The sequence below is a fragment of the Lissotriton helveticus genome, chromosome 5_1 (genome assembly GCF_964261635.1).
Source record: "Lissotriton helveticus chromosome 5_1, aLisHel1.1, whole genome shotgun sequence".
In the NCBI taxonomy this organism is placed as follows: Eukaryota; Metazoa; Chordata; class Amphibia; order Caudata; family Salamandridae; genus Lissotriton; species Lissotriton helveticus.
Genome location: NC_136065.1, coordinates 75,265,299 through 75,280,201, shown reverse-complemented (window position 1 = coordinate 75,280,201; position 14,903 = coordinate 75,265,299). Strand labels below are relative to the sequence as shown.

Sequence of the window (14,903 nt, the reverse complement as noted above, 5' to 3'; positions counted from 1 at the left end):
AATCATCCCCGCAACGCAGGCACCCTTGCACCATGGTAATAAGGTGCCTGCCTTGGCGCACGGCAGCGCATTGTGTGCCGGCGTACGGCAGCCCATTGTGCGCCGGCGCAGGGGCAAAGGACAGGAATGTGCTGTACCTGATAGACACGGCGCATCCCTGCCCTTTTCTTTTATCGTAGGGCAGCGCAACAGGAAGGCCTGTGGCGCTGCCGTATGGTAAAACCTCATCAATGAGGCCCCTGTTCTTACAGTATTCATGTTATTGGGCTTCAGTTGCCGCACCGAGGACCTAATCTGTTGTTGTCAGTTTTTGTTATTATAACCGTAAATTTATATTTTTGGCATCACCCTGATGGAGTGTTAACGACTTTGTTAATTCTGTTTACTATAAATGTATTATATACCTACTTACTGTTTCCAGTGTGAACTTAAATGCTGATATATTTATTGATATAATATATAGTGTGATCTGCTGTTGTGATAGAACAAAATGCCAATAAATACATATTTTTCATAAAAATCATTACCTTTTCCAAATGCCTACTTATATAGCTCACTGTTCACCCTAACATGAGGTTGGTGCAGACAAAGATATGTAGTGTCCTTTATAAGGAGAAAAGTAAGCTCTGTATAAGAGAAAGAAGTGTTTTCACACTTCTGAGAAGGAAAATGCTACTTACCAGTATGCATCTGTTCTTGGCATGTAGAGCTGCAGATTCGTATACTTTTGCATAGATCGCCATATGGTGTTGGGCTCGATGTTTGCACTTTGTTTTTGTCATTGAAGAAGTCTTTGTAGTAACGAGGTAGGTGACTCCTCCCATGGCCGGTGAGCGATGCGTCTGCAGTTAGCACTGTCTGTGGAACTGGGTATAGGAATGGCCGCCCTTTGGAAAGGTTTTGTGTGCACTACCACTGCAGAGAGCGATGGGTGCGGGCGTCCACCAATACCAGATCTGTCAGCTGACCTTGAGCCTGGTTCCACTGACGTGCCAAACATTCCTGTAAGGGGCGCATTTGGAGTCTTGCATAAGGGACGAGGAGAATGCAGGAGTGAATCATCCTGATTAACTGCATGAACACTTGCACTGGTAGTGAGTGTTGAGGCTTAAATTTTTTAATTAGAGCATATATGGTGCTTATCCTGACTGGATTGGGATATGCTAGAGCTTTTGAAGTGTCTATTGTACCCCCTAGGTACTGTTGTATGCCGGACGGTTGGAGATGGGATTTGGCAAGGTTTACTGTGAATCCCAAGCTGAGAAGCAGCTGTATTGTGTTGTGTGTGTGCTGCACACAGCTGCTGTGTGATTTGGCTTTTATGAGCCAGTCGTCCAGATAAGGGAAGACATCGATATGCTGTCTCCTTAAGTGGGCTGCAACTACTGCGAGGCATTTGGTGAGGACTCTGGGTGCTGTAGTGATCCCGAATGGGAGGACTTTGAATTGGTAGTGTTGACCATGTACCACAAACCTGAGATATTTCCTGTGAGCAGGGTGAATGGGAATATGGAAGTAGGCGTCCTGTAGATCCAGAGTGGACAGAAAGTCGCCCTGTTGAAGTAGTGAGAGCACATGTTGGAGAGTGACCATGTTAAAGTGGTCTGACTGAATGTAGAGGTTTAGTGGCCTGAGGTCCAGCATGGGCCTGAGGGAGCCGTCCTTTATTGGGATTAGAAAATACAGGGAGTAAACCTCTTGGCCTCGATGAGGCAAGGGGACTGGTTCTATTGCATGCGTTTGTAATAGAGAGAGAACCTCTTGATTGATAAGTGTCAGATGTTCCGATGACATGGGACGCCGTCTGGGAGGAATGTTTGGGGGGGTTATTGTTGTTGCCTCTGTAGCCTCCACAAAAGTGCTTTTGGGGATGTTTGAGTGGGGCTCTGGTAGAAGGAGGAGGGATGTTTTGAACCCTTGGTTTTGAAGCCGGCTCTGTAGAAGGAGCGGTGAAAAGAGCCTCTAGAGGAAGAAAACTGTAAGGCCCCCATAGATTTAGCAGTTTTGGTATCCTTCTTCATCATTTCTAGGGATGTGTCAACTGCAGGCCGAAAAGATGTTGCTGATCAAATGGATGCTTTACAATAGCAGTTTGAACCTCCTGCTTGAATCGGGACACCCAGAGCCAAGCGTGTCTATGCAATAAGATAGTGTTTAATTGCGCGAGATGCTGTATCGGCCTCATCGAGCATACATTTTATTGAGGCGTTGGTAATTAGTTTGCCCTCCTGGGTAAGGTCATCAGCTTTGTGTTTGTACTGGTCAGGAAGGTGATCCGTGAGCTTTTCAAGCTCGTCATAGTGAGCCCTGTCGTACCTGGCCAATGAAGCTTGGGCATTGGCGATCCGCCAATGCTTTTCAGCCTGTGACGTAATACGTTGACCGGATGCGTCAATTAATTTGGATTCCTTATCAGAAGGGGGGGTGTCGCCTGTACTTTGTGACTTTGCATGCTTGAGTGTGTTAGTTACCACAAGGGAATCCAAGGGAATCTGATCTTTAATGTAAGTTGGGTCACTGGGAGCTGTCTTGTATTTTTATCCACCCTGGGATTGAGAACCCTGGTACTGACTGGGTCTTTAAAAACGTCTGGAGCATGTTTTAGCAAGCCTTTTAACATTGGCAAAGTGCTTGTTGATTTTTGCGAGGGTGCGAAGGCTTCTAGCAAAAAATCTTCATCTAAGGGGTCGGAATGTAAGGGGGACCTGTGGTATTTGGCAGCATTGTTGGTTAGTTACGCAAACCCAGTGCTTTGATCTGGTGGTGACGGCTTAGATGGATAGAGATCCGGATCATTATGTGGGTCGGGATCTGTATTGTAGTCACCCCAAGTGTCTACGTCATGTGGGATGTTATGTGAATGATCATCCCCATGTGGGTCTATATCTCTACCTGTGTCATCCTCACTATCTGATGGTTCAGGTGAAAATTTAGGTTGTGGGGACTGTGGTGGAGAAATTAATAGATGTTGATTAACTGGAGGAGGAGATGGAGGTGGGGACGTGTTGGTGCCCATGTCCTGATGTTTGAGAGGTATAGCAGGTTCTTCTGCAGTTTCCAGTATCCTCTTTTTTGGAGGCTTGGTGACTAGTTTGCCCGTGTTTTGGTCAATAAACGTTTTTTTTTGCCAAATTAGGTGCAGGTTGCGTGGGCAAAATGTCTTTGTTCGGTGCCCAAGGTATCTAGACCAGCAAAACACATAGCAAAAATACAGGAGGCAACAGTAAAAAATGGAAGGGAGACCCACGTCAATGGTGCCAGGCCTAACAAAGATGCGCGTCGAAAAGGGAAACGCGATGGAGACAATACCGTCGAGTGGAGAGGGATTGCGCATCGAAACCAATATCGCACCAGAGCACAGCATTTCACATCCGAACCCGATGGCGGAAAAAAACAATCTAAGGATGGAGTTGATGCCCATGCGCACTATCGTCCTAGGGAGGAGTCACCTACCTCGTTTCTACAAAGACTTCAAGACAAAAACAAAGTGCAAACATCCGAGCTCAACACCAGATGGTGATCCATGCAAAAGTATACAATCTGCAGTTCATATGCCTCGAACAGTTGGTTTCTATCCAATTCTCACAGAATTTGCTCCTCACTATGCTGCACATTTTTATCCTGCTCTTTTTACATTCTGCTCCCCTGTCTCCATATGTTAATTACAGTCACTGGGATTGTTTGGTGTGCTGCACCATGCATAATCAAAAAAATGCATTAATATAAAACAACTCGTCTTCATATTGAGATGGGTTATTGACATGTATGTGACACTGCAAGAAGTTAATGTAAAGTCAACTGTTTGAATATTGTATTGCGCTGTCAGCAAAAAAGGGGACAGTATAAAAATGTTTGTCTATGCTGTGTGCCCGTCAGACTGCATGGCAACACTGTGCATTGACCCTGGCAGGAGATCATGTGTGTTCTACCGACACATGTAACACTGCACACAAAATATAAATAATTCACTTCCTTCTTTTGTTGTATTTACCAAACAGTATCTCACCTTCAGGAGTTCCCATGCTGGCGCCTCACACTTCTTTTCTATCTCCATTATCAGGGCATTGAGAGAGGTGATTGTATTGGACAGTTTGGTGATATTTGCATTTTCTACCATGGTAATTTTCTTCTCCATCTCCTCCAGTCTTTCATGCAGTGTTTGCTTCTTTTCTTTCAGGAGCTGCTGCAGTTTTTCAAACTCTGATTCAATTTTCTGCTTCTCAATTCTTAACGTGTCCTGTCAGGTGCAAAGAGAAGATGGTTAGATATTAAAAAGCTTCCAACAAGCTGTCCTTAGAGTGGGAGTTCAGAGGGAGGTGGAGTGGTTGATAGTTTCTTCAGAGCACTAGCGTGACTTTCCTAATTTTTGAACTGCAGCCTCTGACTACCTTCCCTTCTACCATCATCCGTCTTTCTCACACTCCTGCCCTCTCCTTTCCTCAGGAACCTCACGAAGTGTAGGGCGATCAGAATTTGTGAATCTGCAGAGAAGCTCGATCCATGGAGCGAGAGCAAGGAAGAGAGGCCGCAAGAGACGCTGAGGCCAAGGGTCTGGGCTGTTGTCTGAGACCGAGACACTGCATTGACCAAGGTGTAGACTGCACTGATGGATGCCCGAGGAGCAACAGGACCCAGCTGGAGCCTCGTTGGAGTCAGGAGTTCCACTCCCCCACCCCATCCCTGTGGAGGAAAAAATTAATTAGTGCATGACTGCTGGAACAAGAGCAACCCTGACCGTCTAAATCCACAGGTAACGTAGCTCGATGGAGAAAGTTGGCGCCTGCCAGGTGCTGCCGCATGTGATTGTGCCCATCCCAACTTAGCCAATCTAGAACAGGACCGCGCTGCATTGCCAAAGGTTTTCCTACCTGCGGAACGGTTAAGCCAAGAACTGGGCCATTGGGACCCCAGGACACATGCCGCCATTGGTGCAGCAAACCCCTAGACTCTAGCGACGGAACTGATTAACAGAGTCTGAGGTAATTACGGTTTACTAGTTTACATTCCCTGGAGGCAGCCTTCAGTAAATGGGGAATAACACTGAACCTGTTGCACTGCAGGTGGGAGACAGGGAGTGGCTTGACAACTACTAGAGCCCTTACCTCAAGGGGTTTGTAATATTGCTTTTGAATTTTGTTTAACTTTGTTTGTGTAGAGTTAGAACTTCTTTTTATGTAAAAACATTGATTTATTGTTCGCACTGCTCGCACGTTGAGTCATGATGCACATGGATGCATAGATGCATGCATATACTCACAGATGCAAATCTCTGTCTGCTCCGTGCATACATAACCTCACAGAGGCACACACTCACACAGATGCACACATTAGTGTGTGCACTCACAGACGCATAGAGGCATGCATATACTCACAGATGGATATCTCTGCTCCGTGCATACATGACCTCACAGAGGCACACGCTCATACAGATGCACACAATAGTGTGTGCACTCACAGATGCATAGATACACGCACATACTTACAGATGATATCTCCACTCCATGCACACACTCATACAGATGCACACATAGATGCATAGATGCTTGTACAAACTCAGAGATTAATATTCATTGCCAGTGCTTACACAACCCACAAATACCCACTTTCGCATGGGCACACCCACGCATACACGTACTACTCCCAGAGCACACACTCATATAGGAGCACACATGTACTTACATACTCACAAACACTACCAGACCTTGCAATATGCAAACCTATAGACAGGCATTCACATATAGAAGTACAAACTCACATAAAATAAATCCAGACCTCAGCATACACAACCCCCTTACACATATACACAAAAGTGCACATGAATTTGCATACTATGTGGCTCAACATCCATACATGCACACACACACACACACACACACACATACAAATACTTATCTATATCCACAGAACTCCCAAAGATAATTTCAGAGACATCCACATATGAACACATCCTAAGACATGCACACATAAGCATGAACATGCTCAGACAAACTAGTACATGCTCACAGCTAGATAATGCCACAATTGTACATATACATATTATTACACACCAATTAAATACCTTCGGGTCAGCAGAGTAATTCGTGTTTTTATTTTAGAAATTATACGGTACAAGGAAGCTAAGTTCAATTTAGGCGCACACCTATTATTACGTTGAAACGTAATACATATACATTTTTGTCCGACCTTCATTCGGCTGTCAAATAGCCTTTAGGAACCGAGAAAATCTCTATTGTAAAAAATGTCTTCGAGGACACTACACTTGGTTTATTTGAGGACAAACCCTTGGAAAATTGAGCCCCAATATACACGGCAGTGACTCCGGTCAGTGAATTTACCTGGTGGGGATGATAACCCATTCTTTTGGGTGCAGCGTCGTTTTTTTTATGTTTGAAACCTTATCAGGTCCACACATAAACAAAAGTGCAGACATGACCAGACCCACAGGGTTCACTGCTGGCACTCACCCTCATGGTTTTACATTGTTCCTCTTCCTTGATTTTAGACTCCAGAAAATATTCCTCCTCTTTCTTCAGAAGACGCAGCCACTCTTGAAGTTTTACCTGCAGAGATGAGAGTGCAAGAAATATGTAAAGATCAGTAGGGTGTGGTCCCACTTACAGAATAGAATCACTAAAGGGACAAATGCACAAGCCCTGGGTCCAATTCACAAAGGTAAACTTAGACCAAAAGTCTAAGTTTAGACCTAAAGTCCAACTTTACTTCTGTTTGACCAAGTGACACTGCCGCTGCCCAGGTTTTCATGCCCGTTTTTTCTCGACCAGGTATTCTCGCCCGTTTTTTCCAACTCACTGTTCTTCCCAACAGCCGTATTAACAGTAAAGGCAATTCTCCCCTTCTGAAATGCAGATAGGAAAACACCCTGTTTATCTTCAGACAACCACTCCACAGGTTTTGCTTTTACCACAAAGATCTACATCCATAAATCCATACCAAGTCAATGTCAAGTTTGCACAGAGTTTTAATTTCTCAGAAAATTCTACATAGGAGTTTACAAAATACTCATATACATCATTATGCAGTAAAAATTCCACATTTCATCAGTGTTATAAAAAGAATAAAATTACAAATGGGAAGGGGCCTAGAGTATTGAGATCTCACGATGCAACTATTGATCCCCTCCCCACAATACGGCGCAACAATTTAATAACAGTTAAAAATAAAAAAAATCACATACTCAGTTAAGAAAAAGATACAAGGGAGACAACACAAGAGACTACACATAAAGTTATTCAAGTGGTGCTGGTCCGCACCTGATCAAGGGATATTTAGTGCATGGTATATTCTCTACCATATCAAAATGTCAAGCGGATACTGCAATAAACAAGCATTAAAAATGAAATAGGTCTCGCCTTTGATTAAGTTAAAAGTCATTTGTTTTGCTATACAATACCATTAGCAAAGCAAATGGTTTTAACTTAATCAAAAACTAGACCTATTGCATTTCCAATGCTTGTTAAATATAATCATTGTGTCCCCAAGCATCAGCTTGTTTGATGGAAATACATATATTTTCAAGAAAAAGCTTTTTATTTTGGAAATATTAATGTAAACCCCCAAAATAAAAGAATAATTTTCGTGAATCAAAAAAAGTCCTACAATACCAACTTTTCAATTTGTTAACATACATCTTTGGTGACCAAACATCAGTTTGGTATCTTCATTACATCTTCACATGTACCGCTATCCAGATGAATGTATTCTGCCTTGGATGCCCATATATTAATATCTAAAGTCATGGATGTCTTTCGTGTTGAAAAAATTATCACTATTAAACCAACAATACTGGAAAGTGCCCCAGAGATCAGCAATTGTTTTGCTTCCTTTTTATTTTTTACTTGCTCCCATTGGATTAACGCATGTATGCCTATTGGGTCAGGTACATCTCCTACACTGATGAAGCGCACTGATGTTAGGTCTCAAATATGATTGCTTCATCAGCTCAAATGGAATCACCTCAGTATTATCAGACCTAAGCAACCAGCAGCACTTTAAGCACTGAGCAGTATAACTTTATAATAGATCAACTAATCTATTTTAACTTGATATGCTTTGATTTTTCTTATGCATTTGTGTGGTAACTGTCTGTCTCAAGACTCTAAAATTAAATAGGGAAGAAAATAGAGCGTTTAATAAATGCAACAGTTTTACAAAACGCTTTCTGATGACAATCTAGAAGAAGTAAAACCACGCACTTCAACCCAATAAAGACACTTAACATTATCAGATGTGCCGTTATTTTACGTTATTCTAGGAGAGAATCTACTGACAACATTACTCTCCAAAATAGTGGATTGAGCCTAATAGAAACCTTATGGTGAGACACCATACAGGCTCACATGTCCTGGGCAATATTTTAGGGGTACCAGATATTACCTAATGATCCTTTTAAATTATACCCTTAGCCTGTAATCTGATCAGGTTGAAGCAAGAGCTCCCGTCCAAATCCTTGGTCTAAACCGAGTGGGTCTAGAAGAACCCCCTATATATCAGACAGCCAACCTCTAATTTAAAAGGTGAGGTGGATCAGACCAAATTTAAGTAGAGTGGACAATTTGAGTCCCTTTTATAGTTGGAGTGGGTACGTATGCGAGATATATACCGAGTAGGAGAGAAAGTTGTCTGGATGGCAAGCAACTGAGACTACATGTTCATAGTAAATTGTTAGATTGGGCCATATATAAAAGGAAAATTGATATTAGCATGTTGTGTTTTTTTAACTGTGTTGAACACTAAGCGAGATACCTAAATGCTATAGAAGTAGTAATATAGACACAAACTAGAACGGAAGAAATGGCATGCCTGTGTCCAATATCTCTAGTTTTGCAATTGTGCAGACCATTGTAATTTTGTTTATTCTTGCTGTAGTTTCTAGATTTTGAACGGAATTTATGTTTTTATAGGTGAACGGTTGAAACAACCATACAATTAAAAGAGAGCTATTAATCGGTCTTGATAAAGATGGAATAACCTTCGGAAACCATCGAAACGCGTTGACGCCCAAACAAAATAGACAATCCATTTCTCTCACATTGTTTGAATAACAGGAAATGCTAATGTTATCTATCAATGTCTGTAACATATTTTTGATAACGGATGTGTAGTCTATCAAGACTAATTGAATTGGTCTGTTTGTAGAACTCTGTAGTATCTTATGTGTTTCTTTTGACAATCTGTGACTGTAACTGTTATGTTTAGCTTTTGTTTGTAACTTTTATTAACTATAGCTGATTTTCAGCTTTTTTAAATATGTGATTTTAATTAACTTGGAACAAATAAACTTTGTGTAAACTTAATTCTATTTAGTGGTCTTCCAGTTATATATGGCACAAGCTACTGTGGAATGTTGAGAGAGAGTGGTTAGTGTGGAGTCTATTGGTCACAAATATTGAGTGGATGATATTTATTCTATAGAAATTTACCCCAAGGGATTTTTTTATTACACTGTTTTAGTGCCCCAGTCCCACTGTGTGTATAAGGGGCTCCTCTTATTTCTAAACACCTCATGGGAGCAGTCCAGCCCAAACTGCCAAGCCAGGTCCTCCCTGGACCTGAAACAAGCATCCCAGGACCGGTTTTGGGGTTTCACCCCTCATCAGCCAGGATAGCTTGAATCCAGTGGCACAGTGAGCCCAGGAACCACGTCTGGGCATACTCGGCGCACTTAGGGTGAGGAAGCAAAAGGCACACAATTGATGAACGAATGCAGAACAAATCAAAACATTCAACCCCAGTCAAGAGATCTGGGTTAAATCCATCATTCTTTTGATGATCACCCTGCCACCACAGTTTAGACCTGACCATATGCAAATCAGTCTTGACCCTGTGCCTCATGTGAGTAGTCCAGCCCGAACTGCCAAGCCAGGTCCTCCCTGGACCAGAAACAAGCATCCTAGGACCGGGTTCAAACTCTAATGGTATGGGGAGCAAAAAAAGCAATGGATTTAGGCCCAGTTCTCTGTAGTGGGTGAATGTATGACATTGTTCTGCATTCTGTCCATCAATTGTTCTTTATGTATTTGTCACCCCAGTGGGACGGGTATGTCCAGACGTGGGTCCCGTGCTCTCCATGCCACTGGAGTCAGACTATCCTGGCTGATGAGGGGTAAACCTCGAAACTGATCCTAGGATGCTTGTTTCAAGTCCAGGGAGGACCTGGTGTGGCAGTTCGGGCTGGACTGTTCCAAGTCAATCAATCAGGGGTTTATAAAGGGTGCTACTCATCCGTGAGGGTCTCAAGGGGCTGGGGGGAAATAGGGTGCAGTTCCGGATCAGTTGAAGAGCCAGGTCTTGAGGCTCTTCCTGAAGGTGTTCAGAGTGGGGGAGCGTCTGATGTTGACTGGGAGCTCGTTCCAGGTCTTGGCTGTGACGTAGGTGAAGGCTCTTCCACCTGCTCTGGTTGTGCAGATGCATGGTGTCTCTGCCAGGGCAGGGTCGGAGGAGCGGAGGTTCCTTATGGGTACGAGAAAGGAGACTCTTTTGTTGATGTATTTGGGTACGATGTTGAGGAGGGATTTGTAGGTGTGGGTGAGTAGTTTGAAGGTTACTCTCTTCTCAATTGGGAGCCAGTGGAGGTCTAGTAGGTGTGAGGTTGTGTGCTCGTCTCCTGGGTTTCCGAGGATGAGTCTGGCTGCGGTGTTCTGGATGGTCTGGAGCTTGTGTAGTAGGGTTGTGTTGATTCCGGCGTAGAGGGCGTTACTGTAGTCCAGTCTGCTTGTTACGAGTGAATGGGTGACGGTCTTTCTGCATTCCTGGTGGATCCACTTATAGGTCTTTTGGAGGATGTGGAGGGAGTTGAAACAGGTCGAGGCGACGGTGTTGATCTGGTGGGTCATGGTGAGGGAGGAGTCTAAGATGATGCAGAGGTTCTGGGCGTGGTCGGTCGGAGTGGACGGGTTTCTGAGAACAGGGAGCCACCAGGAGCTGTCCCACGCCCTGTGAGAGAGTCCAAGGATGAGGACCTCGGTCTTCTCAGAGTTCAGTTTTAGGAAGCTTTCGCTCATGCAGGCTGCGACGTCTTTCATTCCTTCTTGGAAGCTGTTGGACTTGGCCCATTTCCCCCCCTATTTTAGGATGTCTCCCCCATGGTAGAGAACTACCTAGGCCATGTGTGGTGTGAGATGTCATGATAAATGTAAGGCACATAACACACATCATGCCAAAAACTATAGGCAATGGCAGAAAATCACCACACCATGTTTCATGAAATATTCATACCCCCCATGATCTCAGACTCTGATACAATTCAGGAACGCTTAGCGTCCTTCACAACCAACATAACAACTACAATTGACTGTCTAGCCCCTTTAAAATCAGCGCCTACCAAAACCAAACGTTTCCAGACACCCTGGTATACCTCCGACCTAGGATCCGAAAAAGGTCGATGCAAGAAACAGGAACGGATATGGCGTCTGTCCAAAGACCCACATGATAAGGAAAATTTCAAAACTACTTTAGCAGCATAACATAAAAACATAAAACTCGCTCGGAGAGCGCCTATCTAAGTACAACTGGAAAGCGCCGGAGACTCTTACTGCACTCTGTTCCAAGTCTTAAACTCATTTATCAACCCAAAGGCCTGTCATACGGAAGCAGCCCCCTCCCAAGTATTATGTAACAACATTGCAAACCATTTCGCCGAAAAAATCGAAACAATATATCAAAAGATTAGCTCTAGCCCTTACCCACAATCGGGCCAAAGCACAACCCTCTCACCCAGCCAATGACACTCTCACCCTTGAATCCTATCCAGCCCTGATCGCAAATGATGTAGAATCGTTACTGAAATTGGTCAAATCTGGTTCTCCCCTGGATCCTATACCTACTAGGACCTCTGCCCTTCTATCCAAGACACTTGCTGCCCCCATCTGCGCAATTCTCAATAAATCTATGGAAGAAGGGTGCCTCCCACTAGAGAGGAAAGCAGCTTCGATCACTCCCTTTAGAAAGATCCCCAAGATCGCCATTGATAAAGTCTCTAATTACCGTCCCATCTCTCTGCTCCCCCTACACAGCAAACTTCTGGAAAAACATATCAATAAACATCTGTCAGAATTTAGTGAATCCTCCAACCTGCTAGACCCCTCACAGTCAGGATTTCGACCTAAGCACAGTACAGAGTCAGCCCTGGTGGAAGTTACAGACAACATCCGCATGCTGGTGGACAATAGTCGAGCAGTACTCTTGGTGCTGCTCGACCTGTCTGCAGCATTTGACACCATCTCCCACCAGATCTTACTCCACCGACTTGAGGACATAGGCATCCGAGGGATTGCCCTGAAATGGCTGACCAATTTCCTCACCAACAGAACACAAACCACAAATCTAGGCCCTTTCAGCTCACAAACTACTAATGTCACCAGAGGGGTACCGCAGGGCTCATGCCTAAGCCCCACACTGTTTAGCATATATGTTACCCCCCTGGCTGACCTACTAAGAAAACTCAGTTTTATCCCCATCTCGTACACCGACGACACGCAACTCCTTCTCTCCTTTGATAAAATGGACAAGTACATCCATACACCTCAGAGGGTATGAGGAGCATTGCCTGCTGGATGCGTAACAATCTCCTACAGCTAAACAGAGACAAATCCGAGGTAATTCTATTTGGGGAAGCAACGCTGAAATGGTCCCCCAATTGGCCACCTGAGGAACTAGGGTCTGCCACACTCCCCAAACAAACAGTGAAAAACTTAGGGGTAAAACGTAACCAGAAACTAATGTTAGAAGAACATACTAACCACAGCGCTGGGACATGTTACCACACACTGGATCTGCTCCATAGGGTCTTCCCCCTTCTGCCAACAACTACATGTAAAACCCTGGTCTAAGCCCTAATCCTCAGCCGCCTGGACTACTGCAATGCCCTACTTATCTCCGCCAAAGAATCCTCACTCGGAAAACTGCAAGTAGTCCAAAACACCGCAGCAAGGCTGGTGAGCAATGCTCCTCCCAGAACCTCAGCCACTCCACTTCTCCGGGAACTTCACTGGCTCCCGGTGAAACAAAGGGTAACATTTAAAATATGCTGTATGGTTCATAAATCCCTGAACAATCAGGGTTCCAGCTATCTGACCCAAAAACTGGTCAGGTACGTCCCCCCGAGAACCTTACGTTCAAGCAACCAAGGACTCATCCAAGTCCCACGCATCAAACTGGCCTGTATGGACGGTAAAGCATTCTCTCACCTTGCCCCTCGCCATTGGAATCAGCTGCCATTTCACCTGTGTCAAACTTCCAACTTGATGGCGTTCAGAAAGTTACTGAAAACGACTCTGTTCTAAAATCTCCTCTGGTTGGCCACTAGCAGTTTAAGCGCTGAGATACCCTGATCGGGGTGATTCGGGCGCTATAGAAATTATAAATCAAATCAAATTATAAATCAAATGGTGTGCGCACCTATAATTCCCCCATCATAAGAATGTAACCTGGTAACATGCTGCATTTAAAATGGATGCCATGGCTGTGTGTGGTGCCACCTAACAGTGGTAGGTTAGCAGTCTAGTTGTTGGTTCCCAGCCATCCCAGCTTTTGGAGAGAAAGCCTGGCACCCAGGGTGCTCTACTCCTCCCCCTGAGCCAGTTAGAACCTGTTTCCCCAGAGGCTTCTAGAAGCTTCTGGCACTGTCTGAGAGGTGGGGTGAGGGGCGCATAAATAGGGGGGTTGTGCCACCATGTGCTCAGACAGAGCAGGGACATGAACGTGAGTGGACCTGCTGCCAAGAGGGACCGCCACATAGGCATGTGTTCTGGACCCTGCACCCAACTGAAACCCCTCTGTTGTCCACAGGGCTACTGAAAGCCCCTCTGCAGGAGTAAAGGCTGCTGTACAGGAGGAGTGCCACGCTACAGTGGAGGATGGTTTTTAAAGCCTACCGCCCTGTCCTGATGTGTGCCCGCTGCCTGCTGACCTTGCCCAGTAGTGCCTGCTGCTCTGCTACCAGGCCCCTAAAGAAGGAAGGAGCGTTACATATAAAAGTGCCAGGAGAAGAGGAGTGTTTGTCCCTGCAGCGCTGGGCTGAGAAAGCGCTATATTGGACTGGATTGTGCTCCCAGGAGGTGAGGAGCTAGCACCTACCGCGCTGTGCTGCGAGAGCGTGAAAATTCCAGTGACTGTGCCCTGCTGCCTGCTCCCTAGCGCCTCGGGAGGGCTATCTGTCATTCCCCTAAAGAAGAGCGTTGTATCTGTGCTGGCCAGAAGAAGATGAGCACTACCTTGGGCCCCCGAAGCTGGTGGGGCTGCCTAGCGCCTGTTAAGTGCTATACTCCACGACCCCAGGAGGTGAGGAGTGGACACCTGTAGCGCTGGGATGCAAGAGCACTATAGTTTCCTTGACTGCGCTAACTAAGCGCTATACTGAAAGGACCTTCACCAGCGCCAAGACTGGGAGGGGCTGGGGTCTACAAGGTAGAAGTGCCGGATTACCCAAGCACTCTAATGCTGGAAACTACCACCTGCTGCCCGCGGCGTGGCAAGTGGGCGCCGCCCCCTCTCCCCCGGACACTGCTGGCGCTGTGCTGCTGTGTGGCCCCTAAGGGGACACCCGGCGTGGGGTCCCCCCTGCTTGCAGAAGAGAAGCGGCTGCCCGCCCCGGGTTGGTGCAGCGCTGTGGCTTAGGGTAATTAAGCGGGTGCCTACCCCGCGTTCCAGCCTGATGTGAAACCCAGCGGGTGCCCACCCCGCGGGTCCCTTGCCAGTGTAAATGGGAGCCTACCCCTTGTTGGTGCTCTATTCAAAGACGGGAGCCAACCACGTATGGTCCCCGACGTCAAGCTGCCGCCCGAAGGAGTCCCCGATCACCGCCGCAGCCCAGGAGAAGTGAGGGCATTGCCGCGTCGAGGAAGGAGGGGGCACCAGCGAAGATCCCCGCCACGGCCCCAGAGACC

The 14,903-nt window shown here is 45.6% G+C and overlaps 1 protein-coding gene across 1 annotated transcript in view; it reads right to left on the bottom strand.

Moving 5' to 3' along the window:
- Nucleotides 1–14,903, bottom strand: part of LOC144754146 (E3 ubiquitin-protein ligase TRIM39-like) — a 116,833-nt gene that overhangs the window by 84,031 nt on the left and 17,899 nt on the right. Inside the window, exons 2-3 of the mRNA XM_078641726.1 lie at nt 6,465–6,560; nt 4,007–4,237 (exon numbers count right to left, since the gene is read on the bottom strand). Coding sequence (XP_078497852.1) covers nt 4,007–4,237; nt 6,465–6,560 — 327 coding nt within the window. The remainder of the gene's footprint in view (nt 1–4,006; nt 4,238–6,464; nt 6,561–14,903) is intronic.